The sequence below is a fragment of the Aspergillus nomiae genome, assembly GCF_001204775.2.
Source record: "Aspergillus nomiae NRRL 13137 chromosome Unknown contig00162, whole genome shotgun sequence".
Classification (NCBI taxonomy): Eukaryota; Fungi; Ascomycota; class Eurotiomycetes; order Eurotiales; family Aspergillaceae; genus Aspergillus; species Aspergillus nomiae.
In genome coordinates this window covers 32,729-48,754 of record NW_015378217.1, presented here as the reverse complement: position 1 = coordinate 48,754, position 16,026 = coordinate 32,729, and the positions used below count along the sequence as shown (strand labels likewise).

Genomic DNA, 16,026 nt, shown 5'->3' with positions numbered 1-16,026 from the left:
TAACTCAAGTTTTAACAACGACAATCCCGGCTGGGAGACGTTGTACATACACAATATAAGTTGCGAATAAATGTTCGCATTTGCATATAAATACCCCAATTGAGATCCTGATTCTGTATCTTTTGTTTCCCAGAATTCCAAATCCACCCCCATTTTACTCTTCCCTTCATCGAGCAGAATGCATTGGTCCTTGATTGTCACCTCTTCCCTAGCTGTTCTAGCTGCTAGTCAAGCCACCGACGAGCAGCACGAGACGAACAGCGTGGAGTCGCAAGACATATTCAAAGACTGCAAACTCCTCCATGTTTGGACGGTCCCAAGCCTGAACGAAAACGGCGACAAAAACGAAGACACACCAGTTCAACTCTTAGTTGGAAGGTGTGCAACCAAACAAAATGGGGAAACAGTGAGTTGGACGGATACGACAATCGGGCTGAACGAATGTTTCGCTTGGGATACGAATACACACAGCCTTGTCGCCCATAAGGAGCATTCCCAGAAGGAGTACGTAACACTTGGATTCTATCGCGAGTAACCTACTAATACGAAAGGTTTAGTGGCAATGGATTCCGCGATGGCAAGTGCGATCGCTGTATACTCAAGGACCATGAGATCCAATGCTGGTGCAAAAACGTGGATGAGAGTGATAAGGATCCCGAAAGGAAGGCGGCGAAGAAGACGATCAATATTGGTAAGCGTCTTGCTCTTGTATGGATATGCTTGCTTACTGACAGGGTGCAGAGGGGAAGATTGTCTATAAACAGGACGAAGGTTTCGCTTGTGCTACTGAAACGGCACAGTGAGCACGACCTGCTTATACCAATACAAGCACGATTGGGGATGAAAGGGTCCCAGCTATGTTAGGAAGTTGGTTGATGATGGACTGAGTGCTGGTTTGTCTGCGTGTTCGAGAACTTGTGGCAGGTCTTGATGTATGTGCTTTAACTCAGATTTTGGGGTGAGTCAGTCTGTGGTAGACAGCAATATATCAGACTATTCTAGTGGACAGCGTCTTCACTTTTACATGTCGCTTTGCAGTTTGAAGTGGTCCAAAAATTGAAAGGCTGTAGGAACCGGCTCTTGCCCTATCCACCTTGAGACAGACAGTCTATAGATATTCATATCATCCGGCTCATAACAGCAGGCTCCAAAGTAGAGGGTAAAGACGACCCATAGCCATGACATGTATAGTATTGATGGGTTGAACATGGCTGGCAAGGAGCTCATAGAAGTTTCGTATGGTTGTAAAAGGCACGTAGAATTAGTTCGTGGTGGACATGTGGCAGAGAAGCTGGTATGAATCTACCTCAAAGTTGCTGCCATGAAGAGTATATGTCGAGCAGATGGTAAATGTTTGTTATTATTTATTTATGATTTTCCTTTGTTCCAAGATCGACACATGGCATGTTTTTCCTCCTTCACTTGGACCACGTCTCACTTGCCAGGCACTACACCTTTGCATTCTGAAGTCCAAGATCAAGGGAAACCCTCAGCCCATATTGATGCCAAAATATTCTTCCCATGTTATATGTGTCCATTTAATAGAGTAATCGGTACCCGTAGAATACGTGAACCATGTTTCGAGCTTCGACCCGCAGCGGAGTTTATATCCGGACATTCCGCAGTTACACTGCGATTGCTCGTGATATCACCACTATTGAGAGTTAATATTTACGAGAAAATATTCATAGCCTTCTTTACGCTTATGGTGAACTCCTCCAGACCCTCTAAGTGAAATTTCTGAAGCTTGGTACCGTGTGCAGCTTTTTGGTATATGGAACCGCTGATCCGGTGACTGACATTCCGATCTTCAGCAAGCATCGTTTTTATTTCCAGATATCGTTATTAGATTTTTCTGAATGCTCAGAAACTATTATACGGAGCAATGAGTGCAGTGATCCCTAGAGAGAATGAAGAAAGTATTGATATATTGTCATAAGACTCATATGAGATAGTCGCTGTCAAACGTAGTAGTACTTTCAGCATTCCGACGAAAGGTTACATCAAGACATCATTGACTTTCTCTCGATCGGATTGCCTTACAAAATCGACGCATTCGAGGACCTGGGATATACCTGGTACGTATAAGTCCAAGATGTCATATATGTCATCGAGTTTATTTGAAGATCTAGCCATTATAAAGTCAATTGCCCCCCCCCATACTCCAGAGCTTTTCTCTTTGTGCTGCACAAACTCGTCTACTTACTTCTACTTCCAAGACAACCATTGATATCCAGCTTGATCCGCCACCATGCGTCTCTCCCTCCTCGCCGCTTCCACGCTTGCACTCTTCGTAAGCACTAGCTTCGCAAACAGTCCAATTGCAACAGTATGTTTACTATTCTACCGTCCATCTACGTGTTATAAGTCCAGTTGCAACCACTAACAGACAAAATAGGTCATTCTACAGACTCCCGATGCAGAGTCCGCGCAGTTTGCCCAATCCTCTGAATGTGTACAGGTCGACCCGGAGTATGTAGACCTACTAACGGCAAAGTTATACAATGCTAACAATCCACAGCGTCCAGGATACACCCATAAGACATATAATAATTACACCATACAGACCTGGAACTGGGATTGAATGTACATTCTATAAGTATGATGATACTGCTGTCTCGTCCCCTGAGAATCGTTAGCTAATACAACGCCAGGGACCCTTTCTGTCGTTCAGGCCCCTCTCACTCTTACACTTTGCACGAGGGACGCCACACGTTCAAGCGTCCGTTCGTTGTTTCTGGCTTCGAGTGTGTGGAATCGGACGGGGAAGATGTGTTCTTGTGATGTGTTGACGGAGTATGACTGAGAGCTGTGTGCTGTGTAAGCGTAATGGAGGTGCTGGTGTATCTCACACTGCCTAGAATATCAATAGGTGATTAATCCAAATGCTCTTGTAAAGAGATGGTGTAGTACTCCGTACACTTGGTTTATTATTTTTATAGGAGCTGGGTCCGTAGAGCTCTCAACTGAACATCGACATCATGCGGTTGACTGTTGGTAGCGAAGTTTACAAAGTGTAACTAGTAGGTCTAGACCGCCACAGGATTGAAGAATGATAGTCATCAGGCTATGATAAACAGAATAAAAACAAGTCTGCCTACGCCGATCACTGGATTTGGAGCAATGAGTAGATTGGCTCTGGGGCAGATACGTGCGGCTGACTTGTCTAGATAGAGTGGATCGGGGTCCCCGCAAACCGGACCCAGTGACAGGTGGGGTTGGAAATAGTGTGCAGAATTCAATTTTTGTACATAGTATTTACATTGTTTGAATCAGGTATACAACAGCTACCTCCCTAACCTGACCTTAAGATTTGAAGAGCTCTCGGCAGAATATACATACACCTTCACTCTTCGACTGCTCGCCTTACCCTAGCGCCAAGACCCGCTGCCTCTTATTCTGCGCCAATCATCATGACTATACATGAGTCATTATGAGCCTGCATGGGCCATTTTGTATACAGAACCAACGTAGTCATAGAGGATTCTATAAAAGACCTTGCATTCCCAATGAAGAAATTCGTAGCTTACAAGTGACCTCAATTGAATGAGCCAGTCAATCCACATCCCAAGCCAAAGCCGCTCAACTGCAGTGATGGAGCAATATAACAAGAAAGAGGATGTTCTCAAGCTAGGCATCGCGACCCAGAACTCGAAGAAGTAAGTGAGCAGCCAACCTTTTCCTGAACATTGCCTCATCTCATCGTGCATAAGATTCTGCGGCATAGCCCACCCCCTCCAATGGACCTTTCGGGACCCATTGAGCCAGTCCGCCAAATAGTTGCGGCAATGGAGAAAACCGCATATGATTCCTGTCCCAGCTTCGACACCCAGGAAACAGTGATTGATATCCCGATGCGCGATGGACATCAGAGCAATCTCCACATCGTCAAGCCGGGCAACTCATCCGGGGCAAACCCGGTGGTTGTCCTGATCTTCGGCGGAGCGTTTGTCATGGGCAGCAACATCCAATCGATTGTCTGGGCCCGCACGATCGCAGCGCTGTACGGTGCCACCGTGGTCCAGCCGTCCTATCGCCTAGCACCGGAGCACAAGTTTCCGACAGCCCCGAACGACATCTGGGACAGTGTGCAGTGGATAGCAGCCAACGCGTCTGCGCTTGACGCTGACCTGACGAAAGGGTTTGTGCTAGGTGGTGGATCAGCCGGCGGAAACCTTGCAATTGTGACAGCACATCGCGCAGTGAAAGAGAAGCTCTCGCCGCCGATCACGGGCGTCCTGGCCAGCATCCCAGTGTGTATGAGCCAAGAGACCGTGCCGGAGAAATACAAGGAGCTTTGGGTATCTCGGGAGCAAAATGGGTATGCTCCTGGGAATCCCGGTTTAGATGCCAAATCGGTCAAAGGATATGAGGCTCTGTACCAGCAGGATCTCCTGTCTGAGGACTTTTCGCCCTTTAACTCGACAGTGCCGTTCTCTGCGCTTCCGCGAACGTATGTTCAGGTCGCGGGGCTGGATATTCTCCGCGATGACGGCATTGTCTATGCGAAGGTTCTGGGAGATAATGGCGTTGAGGTGAGGCTTGATGCTTATCCTGGCGTGCCGCATGGCCATTTTAATTTATGGCCGCATTTGAAGCAGTCGATCAAGTCACAGGAGGATACTATCTGGCATTTTGGATGGCTTTTGCATCGACCGGTGTCCAGGGAAAGGGTGGAAGGCATTGTAGCTCTGACTCGAAAATGATGTGCATACTGTGAATAGCTAATTTAAATCAAGAAGACAGATTCAGGTCAAAAATAGAGCAATTATTAATAGAACAAGAAAGTCAACTTGGTGGAGTGGAAGTATGTCTCCTTAGGGGCATGATACAGTGGTCTCCCGTGATTAGACAGGCACATTAGCCCTAGCTACTGATTGCATAGACGTAGGACTTGATTCCAATGCCCTACGTACTCGATATTGGCTTTTATTTAGGATGCCCACTCCACTGGATTAGTACAGGCGATACACCACATGGAATAGTCTATTGGATGAATGCTATGCAATGCAAGGCCGGCTTAACTGCATATGTAGGAACGACAGCCAGTCCTGCAGTATGTACTTACTACACAAATCATATCTCCTATTTTTAGCTTCTCAATATGTATAATTACATACTTGTCCATCCAGTGATGTTTTCATCGAGAAGACAAGCAGTGACACCGCAGTCCACACAAGAAGCAATCAACAGCATGACAAAGTAACCCTAAAAGTCAAATAACCCCAGTCAAGTAAATATACTCCCCCCAACCAACAAAACCACAGCTACTACCACCAACCAGCCCCAGAAAGAACCAAATAAAGCCCAGCTACCCTTCACAATTTACCCGCATTCTGCCAAATGAACCGAATGCAACCTACTCGGAGTATCTCCGACCGAGTAAGCGTCTACCCCTCTCGAAGATCCCCCACTATATGCAACATCCCCTCTCCTCACAACCCAACTCACGCAGAACCCAACAGCAATGGACTCAGTAAAAGGAAAAGTGTACGCCGTAACAGGCCTCGCGGGGATCGGCCTCGCCGTCGCGAAACAACTCTACCGCTCCGGCGCGCGTCTCTCCCTAGCCGACATCGACGAGACGGCCCTCGCGGCCGCGTTTGCGCAACTCGATTCCGACGCCGAGAATGTGCTCACGACCAAGGTTGACGTGGGGTCTTCGGCGTCCGTGGACGCGTGGATTGAGGCCACCGTGCAGCGCTTCGGGCGGTTGGATGGCGCTGCCAATATGGCGGGGATGATTGGGAAGAAGCACGGGACGGGGCGATTGACGGAGCAGGACGATGAGGAGTGGGATCGGTTGCTGCGGGTGAATTTGACGGGGACGATGTATTGCGTGCGGGCACAGGTGAGGAGTATTTCTGCGACGGTGGGCAAGGGCAGTATCGTCAATGCGACGAGTATCCAGGGAGTGAGAGGGTTTGCATTGCATGTGGCGTATTCGACGTCGAAGCATGGCGTTGTTGGGCTGACGAAGAGTGTGGCCAAGGAGGTTGGACCGGATATTAGGGTTAATGCGGTTGCGCCGTGAGTATCCTATCCTTCCTCTGCCAGCTGCTGTTTGGTGCTGTTTTGGGTGGGATGTTTGTGGGCGATGCTGATGTGGTTATAGGGGATCGATTCAGACTCCTTTGCTGGACAAGTCGGTTGTCATTCAAGGCGGGTATACACAGCCCCCGACCATCATTCCTCGCACTGGGACCGCGGATGAAGTTGCGCAGTCGGTGTTGTTCCTGCTCAGTGACGCTGCCTCGTTTACAACTGGTACGGTCCTTCAGGTGGACGGTGGTTGGGATCCATAAGTTGATTGTTTTGGGGAATTGACGGAAGTGAGACGGTCCACCGTCATATTTAAGTGTAGTCTATAAACATCATATGTACACGCGTGTCATCCAGCGATACTTGCGGACGTGATCTATACATGAGGCCAGCCACATCTTATACACCTGTGCATATCGATCGAAATAACTGATTTTTGGTACATGAAAAGGGTATCATAAAAACTCAGACAATCATCCAAATCCAACGCAATATCACCCGTGGAGCCATAGAAAGCCTGTCGCGACTAGTAAAATAAAGGGTAGTATGAGCTTTTGACCAGTAAAGCGAACTGGAAGTAGAATCAGAGCCAAGCAACACATACACAACATGGCGGCCACGATGAAGGAGTAGTTAGGCCGAACAGTAGCTGCGAAGTTCTCCGTTCCTCTGCCAAAACTATCAGTATCAGCTCCTCTTGAGGGTGCGCGGGGACATACCTTGCGACAGGCCAGCCATCCTCGTAGTCGAGATAGTTCCAACCTAGAAGGGCATCCTAGAAGGTCGTTATTAGTGGCTGTATGCTGATTGTTTCCAGATGCACTCACGCCATGCGAGAATCCGATACTTGTGTTAACTGCGAGGGTGGATGTTAGCCGGACCATTAACGAAAGGCGATGTCGATAAGCATACGGTAATGGTAATATAAAACGTCTGGATCCGTGGTATTGGCAGGCAGCACACCGAGTCCACCGGGAGCATAGACGATTCCATGGTTCGAGTCGTAGACAGTGTTGCCGCCGCCCTCTGTCAGTTCCTTTCCATCCTTGTCCACAAACGGGCCTCGCACATCCTTTGACCTTCCAACACGGATACTGTACTCCTGCCCCATAGTTGGGAAACCTTTGTTAAACTGACAGCATTTTCCATGACTGAACCACAAATAATAGTAGGGCTCCTTATAGCTCATAAAAGACCCTTCATCCGGCTTCGGATTTCCATCTGGTAGATGCACCAAATTCTTCGCGGCTGGATGCTCGGGGTTCTTGACGGACAGCAAGTCATCGGCCAAGGGCACTTGGAAAATACCATGCCAGTAGCTTCCGAATTGCAGGTACGGCTGTCCAGTTTTTTGGTCTGCTATGAATGAGGCATCAATAGCATTGGACACGGTATATGGCCAGACCTGGGCCAAAGGCCCTTTTTCAGTGTAGATCAGGCCTCCATGGTCTGTCCAGCCACTTTCGATCGAGTCTGTACTTGCAACGCCGATAGCGCTATTGCGAACTCCGTCTTGGCTGATAGTATAGAAACAGTAAAACTTCCCTTTCCATTCCACAGTCGTTGGAGCCCAGGGGCGCGTGCGGTTTTGTTTTTCGATGACTGAGGGGCCGTCTAGGACTGTGCCAACCTTCGTCCAGGGCCCTGACAGACTGGATGATTTGAATATGGGGACTTGGATCCCTCCTTTGAACAGGTAGAAATTATTGTCGTGCTGCACGATATTAGGGTCATGAGCGTGGATGTGGCCTTGATTTGGAAAAGGATATTTATCTGTTTTTGAAAACACGTTAGGAGGGTGATGGAGTTTGGAGTTTTCCGAGGGTGCCGCTTGCACCATGCCCAACAGCCAGGCTAGAGATATGATGTAATTTCGAAGCATTGCGGTGGCTTTCAGCCGATAGGAAGACTGAGATCAGGGTCAATTCATGAGAAGCGAAAATGGCAAGTTGTGGGCGCGGAGACGGGGGGAGAGCTAACAATAAGGAGCCGCCAAACGACTCTGGGGAATTGACGCTGCCTGCTTGAGATGTCCCAAAGCTTGATTGCTTTCCGTGGTTCTCGGACCGATAGGCAGCCACGATCTTCGGAGGCCCACCGCAAGAATGCAAGGGTCTCGCCCCAGCATTCTTGAGTGGAAAAGTCATGACGGGGGGCAGTGCACATCGCGGGACGGGCGAAGAAGTAAAGCCAAAGGGAAATTGGATCGACGTTTCAAGTGAGTCTGACAACGCCTTGAAAGGAGGCGCAGAGGGAATCAGAGAGGGACCCTTCCAGCCTGATAAGCGGGATAATAATAACTGCGAATTAGCTTCTACCAAGCTTTTCAGGGTCATGGACTGACGGCCAATCGTTGACTCCACATGCCCTCAGGGGGATTCTCGGGATGTTTAGATAAACCCTGGGATCTGCAGCAGAATGCCCGATAGGTGTCAAGCTCCTGAGGGAAGGAAGGCTCAGACCCTCGCAGAGACTTTCCATTGCGTATACGCGGGCTACACCCAGGAGCTCTGCACTCTAGTCAGCCATTCTGAGTTGCATAAGTTTAGGACAAGTCCATCGTGATATCCCTTGCACATTAATACACGTGACTTACCAACTATACATGGTTATGTAAGCGCCAATAGGTTATGAAGCCTACAAAGCAGTCATGATAGTCTTTGCTAAATATGTGGCAATATTGGCTATGGGGAATATTCCTTTGCGAGTACTCTGGCAACTCAAGATTGCCGGCGGAGAGTCGGATCATGCCAAAATGACCCGAGGGCTTGCCGTCTTTTGCCCTATTTTATGCCTACTCCGTACAAAGCAAGGGGATCTCCACGTTTTTTTCCATCTGATTGATAAAGACAGGATGCCTCCAATTCTGTACCGTGGTTTGCAGCGGAACGGGCCTTGAAACAAACAATGGAAATATAATATCCGACCGAAGGCATTCTAGTCATGACAAGTTCCGCTGTTGTGGGAACAACCCATTATCTCTAGATGAATCAACGGGTAAGCGATCCACAAAAGGGACATTTGGGGCCCTGGTAAGGTAGACTGAAGTTTTATCCATATGGACTTGCTATTCAGATCTTCTCTTTGTGTTTTGACCAGAGCCATTGTCTAAAATACATACGTCAAACTTAACTTTGTGCCCACAATGCATATCACCTGGCTTGAATATGTGATATCCACGGTCACCACTTGCATGACCCTCTACGTGTCTTTGGCGCACCCACAGACCTTAATTCATATCACTCAGGGCTTATTTGTATCGTTGTGGCTTTGGCTCACGATTGGTATATACCGAACCAGGCGCTGTGCGAAGATGGCTCCCGTTAACAGCGGTCAGTATATTTTTGTATCCTTTCTTACCAACTATTCTTGAATACTAATGCGTTAGATGGTAGACTTGCTTCCTACTATTCAAACTGAACATGGACAACGAACATTAGATTGCGACATGGCGTGGACAGCGGGTGCAGTGTGGCATAGAAAACGTCGCCAGGGATAAGGAATGCTTCTTCACTTCAGAGCTGGTGTTCTGAAAGGGTGTTAAGTGCTGGTGGTGGCTGATTTATTGTGTAGGACTTAAACCTCAAAATACAGTCCTGTTGCTTCTCGTTCTATCGGCAAAGCTAATATCTTCTATTGTGTGGAATATGTAACCTTCGTAATTGCCATTAGTACCGCCAGTACCTATTTATGCTCATCACTGGAATGAAATGAGACAGGATCAGCCCGAAAACTCATCACACTCAATCTCCCCTGTTAGAGAACCCACGACCCACATGCAGGCTTCCAGGTGAGAATGTCGACATTTGCCGACGTTGTGAGGAATAGAAAATTACAATAGTTAGATAGATGGGGAACTAGTCCCTCAAGACCCTATCTGCAGAACCCTCTATATAAATGAATAGTGCGCCTGGATGTGCCCACATTAAGAAGTTGAACAGAGTATACCTGAGCATCATTTCGATTCTTTTGAGACCAAAGGCCTCAGTAGATGCAAAGCGTGACAAGCTTAGGATATTGTAGGGTATGCGGGGTTATGGAAACTCCGTTCTAGACTCGGCGGGGAATCGCGATACGATCACATAATAGCTGCGGGGAATGATAAATTCAACCAGAGATACAAATATTCTCCCCTCATTCCTTTTGTTTATTTCTCCAAAATCCGCTGATTTTCTTGTTTTTTAAGAAAGCAAATTACCAAATAGCCTCATATTCTCAATTTTTTCACGCTTCTTATAGTACATAATGTCTCATCCCAGCCTCGATCACATCGTCATTCTCATCCCTCATGACTCCCTCCTCAGCCTATCCGACCGTCTCCAGGATCACTTCGTTATAGCACCGGGCGGCACTCATGCCGACGGACTGACGTCAAATAAATTGATACTTCTCCCAGATGGAGTCTACATCGAGTTCATTGCCTTTGCCAAAGATGCATCCCCCGAGCAGCGCAGGAAGCATCGCTGGGGAAACCTGAAGGAAAACACGATCATTGACTGGGCCCTCACATTGCCAAGCGAGAGTGATTTCACTGCTGTCCAGCAGCGAGTTCTTGACTCGAACGCTGGCTTGTCGTATCAAGATCCGATTGCCGGAGGTCGAAAGAGGGAGGACGGAGTCGTCTTGGAATGGGCCATCAGCGCTGCGAGAGACGCCCATGGAAACGCAATCTCCCCGGGCCATCTGCCGTTTTGGTGTCTGGACAGAACCCCTCGACACTTACGGGTACCTACGAGGAGCAGTTCGATCTGACCCAGCACCCTAGTGGGGTGCGAGGAATATCCTCGGTCTCAGTGTCTGTTCCTGGGGCTCAGCTTTCTGATCTGTCAACGGTGTACGATGCGATCTACACCCCTGAGGGTTCAAGGGGCCTGGAGCCTGGAACCTGGCATTATGAGGTTCCCTCGGGATCGGAAGATGGCAGGCACACCATCTCTGTGTCTGCGAATGATGTGGAAGCAGAGGTCACGCTCACGTTTCATGGAGAAAGGCCAGGCCAGGTTGAGCTTCTGCCTGGGCTTACCGTTATCGTTGAGTAGACATATATTCCTCATTTGTATATAGTGTACGTTGGGAATGAATCGAAGAAAAGCACAGTACAACATGCAAGCCCGTCAAGAAGACCATGGCGCCACGATAAACTAGACAACCAGGTAGAGCATGAAACTCTTATATTCCTTGGCTCATATTCACAGAAAATATACATACAGTGCATTGATACCTCGTTCAGAAAAGCTTCGATATATTTTCATAGGACTCTTGTTAAACTTGCTAAACAACAATCCATTTCACGGTTACTCGGTGCAATTTCTAGATTAAGTTTGCCATGAATCACGGCCTTTCGTATCTCATAGCAATCCATAACACAATCTTCAGCCTCTGAACCTTCCGTGGCTTTTAGATTATTGTACTCGATTATATTCTCGGCGCATAATCTGTGAAAGAAGCTGGTGCTCACTTCATGGTTTGGCATCTATCTTCTTGGTGTTGATATCCCTACACTGGAAGTTGGTATGCTTCCATGCAAACAATTGAAGACTATCCATTTACTCCTATTCCGCTTTACGGGACTCCGTAGCATCATTATACTAGATCCACAATAGTTGGGATTAAACCCATTCTTGGACAAGGACATTTACGCCAAGGTCACAAATAGCGACATAAACAACGTCGTGTCATGTGTTATAGAATAACTCGTCGCTGCAGCATTTCAGAAAATGTCCAGTTGAGTATCTCCCCCCTTGAAGTAAACCGCCAATGGACGATTAAACGGTGTGAATCCCACATCCCAGACAGCATCTGCTCCAGCGACAAGTGTCGTACTTGCGCCGGAATCTCGATGGACTAGATATGCCGAACCATTCGTGTTGCCAACGAGGATATTCTCACCATCTGCCGCCAACGAAATGACACTCCCTTCTCTTTCCTCAGCGATAGTCCGACCCGAAGCTGTAGTTAAGGACCACACTTTCACCGTCCCAACAGTATCCGCAGAGATAAGAGTGTCCCATTGTAAGCATAACCGAGTGACGGCCCCACTGTGGCCAGAAAGAACTCCCAGACAAGCTCTAGATGCGTCGTTAGTTACTATCGTGGAGGCTGTTAGATAGCAAAGAAAACAAACCCTGAGTGAGGGTCCCAAACTCGGATAGTTGAGTCCAGACTGCCTGTGACAATCCGAGAGCCGTCATAAGATATATCATACAGAGTCCCTGTGTGTCCTTTGAGCACATGGAGACATTGTCCGGTATGGATATCCCAAACTCGCGCTTCCCCCTCATTACCGCCGGAAACGAGCACCCCGCCATGAACCTTGAGGCACCGTACCGTTTCCGTATGCCCCTTTAGAACTAGCTTAGGATCAACTTCATCAGAGTCCATGTCCCAGATGCAGATGGTCGAGTCGCGACTACCGGAGATAAGCGTGGTATCATTCACGATCTGGAGGCTGCGGACAGTGCTAGTGTGACCCTTCAATAAGCGAGTGACTGACCTAGGCAATATTAACAGCTGTTATCTGGAAAGATTGACACAAGGCTAGTCACTTTGTCCGTATATTCCATATCAGGACCGCACCCTCCGTCCCGCCCGTCACTAAGAGGCTCTTATCCTCGCATAATGCGAGACACCAGGTGATATTCCCCTTCTCTTGCAGCGTAGTTAGGGACTTATCAGCAAAGTCGAGTACATAGAGAGCAGCTTCCTTTGCGACCACGAAGTAATTGCTCCCCATTTCGCACGCTGTCACAGCCAAGCCATCGCGCGGAAAGGTCTTGCTGATGATGGGCTCACAGGCTTTGGTCGGGATGCTGGAAGCCATGATAAGTCAAGGTGGATGATTGAATTACTTAATTTCTAGACCTTCATAAATATAATATGGCGATATCATCATAATAAATGAACAACATAAACTGCGGTGGTCCAGAAGGATGCCTTGGGGCCGAACTCCGCCTCATTGCCAGGCTGACGTCGGGTGGGGCGAGGAATCGCAGATCTTGGGAACTCCAGGGCTAGGAAGTCCGTGTCGGAGTCTTTACTATTCGTGTCTAACCTGATTTGCAAATAGTCTTATAGATCAAGAGTCTGCAAACATACTGATTGGCGCTGCCTCAACCCAGCAAAGACATTACGGCCTTTTAGGTCTTGAAAGACTGGGGATCTTGTATAGAGGATACACGTTGGCATAAATTCGATATACAGCTCATGATTAGATGTTCCGAGTCCTTATGCAAGACCTTTTATCATTTCGAGTTCTAAAATATTTTTGAACATAGTCGCCCTTGCGGCAGGCGCCTTCGTCATCAGAGTAGGACTGGTCAAACTATTCTAGTCGATTGCATTTTATACCCTCGCCATCGTGAATAATCCCTGCACAGCCTTTGCCTTGCTCGTCATACTAGCAACGCTGCTCGCCGTCCTGGCCACGGGCTCTTGATCGACGTCCGCATCAGCATTTTCCAACTCTGAGATCTTCCACGCTCGCACAAGCCCGAGGCAAATGCATGCTGCCATAAACATACAGCCGACAAATATCTGGGCATGCAGAAAATTGGTTGCGTTGTCGGTTCGTAGCCAAAGGGCGATCGGCTCAGCAAATGTGCTCGGGATGACCACCGAAAGCCAGAAGATCGACAAAGCAGACGGTAAGAGTTGTACTCCCACGACCTCCGCGCCTACTGGAGCAACGGTCGTCGTGAAGGTTGCGGCAACGGGGCCGCTAATCAGAGCATAGAAGATGAGGACCCCGAAACTTTTGGCAAAGATCCAGATAACAAGAGAAAAGAGGCCAGCCAGGAAGGTACAAGCGAGGGCAGTATTCAGCCGTCCAAAACTATCGCTGATGTAGCCTATAACAGGTCGGCCAAGGCCGCCCCCAAGGTTGAACATAGCACCAAGGATGGAGCCTTGGGAAGCGGTCAGGCCTACGGTGCTTGCGTAGTCGGGAATTGAGAAAAGAAGGGCCACATAGCCCAACACACTAAAGCAACCCCAAGCCAAAGTTAGCAGAAACTCTGGTCTTTTCAAAAGCTCGGTATGGAAGGCGATTTGAATAGCTCCAATGGCCTTGTTTCGATCCCTCACAATGATAGCAGAGAAGCCGCACGCAGCAGCGGAGACAATAGCCAGGATCCGGAAAGCCCAGCCAATACCCCATCTCTGAAGCATGGCGCTTGTAGCCAACGAATAGATAAGGCCTCCGATCCCCGATCCCGCGGTCGCAATACCATTTGCAAGGGAACGTCGGCGGGTGAACCACTGAGGGACGATACCAACCGTAGCACTGAATTGCATTCCCATCCCGAATCCGAAACACAGAGCCTGGCTGAGAAACAACTGCCAGATATGGCTGGCCCACGACGCTCCTAATAATGCCGCGGTCTGCAATGTAATTCCAATCATCAATGTAACTCTTGTCCCCCATACTCGAGTCGTGATTGTTGCGACCGGCGCGATGAATTGGGCCATACTAAGGGAAAGACCTCCGACAAAGGCATAGTCGAGGTCGGATGCGCCGGGAAATGTATTAGTGGCCAGATAATGGGCCAAAAAGACACCATAGGACTAATTGCGACGAAGGTTAGCATATCAAGCCTGGTCTGAAGGTCACGAGACCTTACACTATTGATTCCCCAAGTATGGGCATTGACCAGAAAGATGCACACCACACAAATCCAGCCATAACCACCGTCGATCTCTATGGGCGGTGGTGGTTGAACTTGTTCGGGGCCGGTGTGATGCACCGGGTGGTCACCGGCCGGGTTATTCTCGGACAGCGCCTTCTCTGGAAAGTCGGTAGAAGGATGAATGGAGTCGTGGCCAGGTGGAATCGCTGTGATCGAGGGACTCGAATCGTCATTCTTCTCCAGCTGCATTTCGTTGTAATGCGTCAGGGCTGTCAGACCTGGACTAAATAGTGAACTAGTTAACCAACTTAGTTGCACAACTGACCAGAACAAAAGGCGAAGGAAGAATTTGGGATCCTGGTCACGACGTTCCTCCCGGGTGGAGTGAGTGGTCGTGAGGTGGGAATGACTCGGTTTCACTTCCAACCCCTGGGCCCTTTGTTATAACAAAGAGGTGAATTGTGCTGCACTGTCGAAATCCCGGCCGGTCTGGCCCCTAGTCAGCTTCCGTCACGTCGCCGTCACTCGTTCGCCCGAATTCCCGGCTTCGCTATGTCTCACATCATCGAATAAATACATCGCTGGCGTACACGACAGGCTCAGTATGTATTCCCTTAACGGAAGCTATGTGAATTGATAGGAGGTTCCCGAGGTCATTATTAACTTTCTTTTCTAGATATCATTGAACTCGGTGTGGTGAGTACGGTCGTCAACTGGTCTATCTAATACCCACCGATCGTTCTAACATCAATGCAGCCTTTCACGGACCCCTTAGCGGATGGGCCTACCATTCAGAGCGCAAATAATGTTTGTTGGTCCCCAGATCGTATCTACACATTTGCTAATCAGATGTACAGAAAGCGCGGAGAATGTGTTATCCTCGGGATGGTTGATACTAATCAACGTCTCGTACTTTCCAACATGGGTCTGCACATTGACAACGCCGCCAGCACTCTGGGTAAGACCACGCCCATCAACACGAAGGAATGGGCCAGGGTAGTACTTAGATTCCATGTTGAGTCGGAGGAGATTGTTGACAGACATTCGTGCAAGATGAGAAGGATATTTGTTGATTTTAGTGGAACTAGCTGAATGCGTTTGGTCTTGGATCTTCCCAATGGCCATCAGTAACCTGAGTACAGTATAGACCTAGCTTAAAAGTCTCAACATTTACACACTTTTTGTGTCGTGAAACCTGAAGCTGCAATATATCTTTCCATGTTGGGTAGGGAAAAGAAGTGCCATCGGTCCACAGCTTTCACATTGCAGCCTGAGGCACGCTGTTTTATCAATTCCCCCCCCCCACCTCTAATCTGCTGAAGCTCAAGGCCAGGCGGAAATGAGTTTTATATGCGTCGCC

The 16,026-nt window shown here is 48.4% G+C and overlaps 6 protein-coding genes across 6 annotated transcripts; 3 read left to right on the top strand and 3 right to left on the bottom strand.

The window, feature by feature from the left end:
- Positions 1–3,594: 3,594 nt before the first annotated feature.
- Positions 3,595–4,706, top strand: ANOM_006296 (alpha/beta hydrolase; the record flags this gene model as incomplete). The annotated part of the gene is made up of 2 exons (XM_015551553.1): positions 3,595–3,659; positions 3,728–4,706. The coding sequence occupies 2 exons, from the start codon at positions 3,595–3,597 to the stop codon at positions 4,704–4,706; spliced, it is 1,044 nt and encodes a 347-aa protein (XP_015406248.1).
- Positions 4,707–5,407: 701 nt separating this feature from the next.
- ANOM_006295 (SDR family NAD(P)-dependent oxidoreductase) lies at positions 5,408–6,305 on the top strand (the record flags this gene model as incomplete). Its single annotated transcript, XM_015551552.1, has 2 exons — positions 5,408–6,030; positions 6,116–6,305. Exons 1-2 carry the CDS (start codon positions 5,468–5,470, stop codon positions 6,303–6,305), a joined length of 753 nt encoding a protein of 250 aa, XP_015406247.1. The 5' UTR covers positions 5,408–5,467.
- A 231-nt stretch (positions 6,306–6,536) lies between these two features.
- Positions 6,537–7,951, bottom strand: ANOM_006294 (arabinan endo-1,5-alpha-L-arabinosidase; the record flags this gene model as incomplete). The annotated part of the gene is made up of 4 exons (XM_015551551.1): positions 6,537–6,711; positions 6,762–6,817; positions 6,870–6,898; positions 6,955–7,951. Coding segments are annotated over 4 exons (1,245 nt in total), but the record flags the coding sequence as incomplete, so codon positions are not given.
- Positions 7,952–10,287: 2,336 nt separating this feature from the next.
- Positions 10,288–11,081, top strand: ANOM_006293 (uncharacterized protein; the record flags this gene model as incomplete). Its single annotated transcript, XM_015551550.1, has 2 exons — positions 10,288–10,736; positions 10,808–11,081. The coding sequence occupies 2 exons, from the start codon at positions 10,288–10,290 to the stop codon at positions 11,079–11,081; spliced, it is 723 nt and encodes a 240-aa protein (XP_015406245.1).
- A 671-nt stretch (positions 11,082–11,752) lies between these two features.
- On the bottom strand, positions 11,753–12,862 carry ANOM_006292 (WD40 repeat domain-containing protein; the record flags this gene model as incomplete). The annotated part of the gene is made up of 3 exons (XM_015551549.1): positions 11,753–12,110; positions 12,167–12,535; positions 12,588–12,862. 3 exons carry the CDS (start codon positions 12,860–12,862, stop codon positions 11,753–11,755), a joined length of 1,002 nt encoding a protein of 333 aa, XP_015406244.1.
- Positions 12,863–13,383: 521 nt separating this feature from the next.
- On the bottom strand, positions 13,384–15,680 carry ANOM_006291 (MCT family MFS transporter; the record flags this gene model as incomplete). Its single annotated transcript, XM_015551548.1, has 3 exons — positions 13,384–14,604; positions 14,661–14,949; positions 15,580–15,680. The coding sequence occupies 3 exons, from the start codon at positions 15,678–15,680 to the stop codon at positions 13,384–13,386; spliced, it is 1,611 nt and encodes a 536-aa protein (XP_015406243.1).
- Between the last annotated feature and the right edge of the window lie 346 nt (positions 15,681–16,026).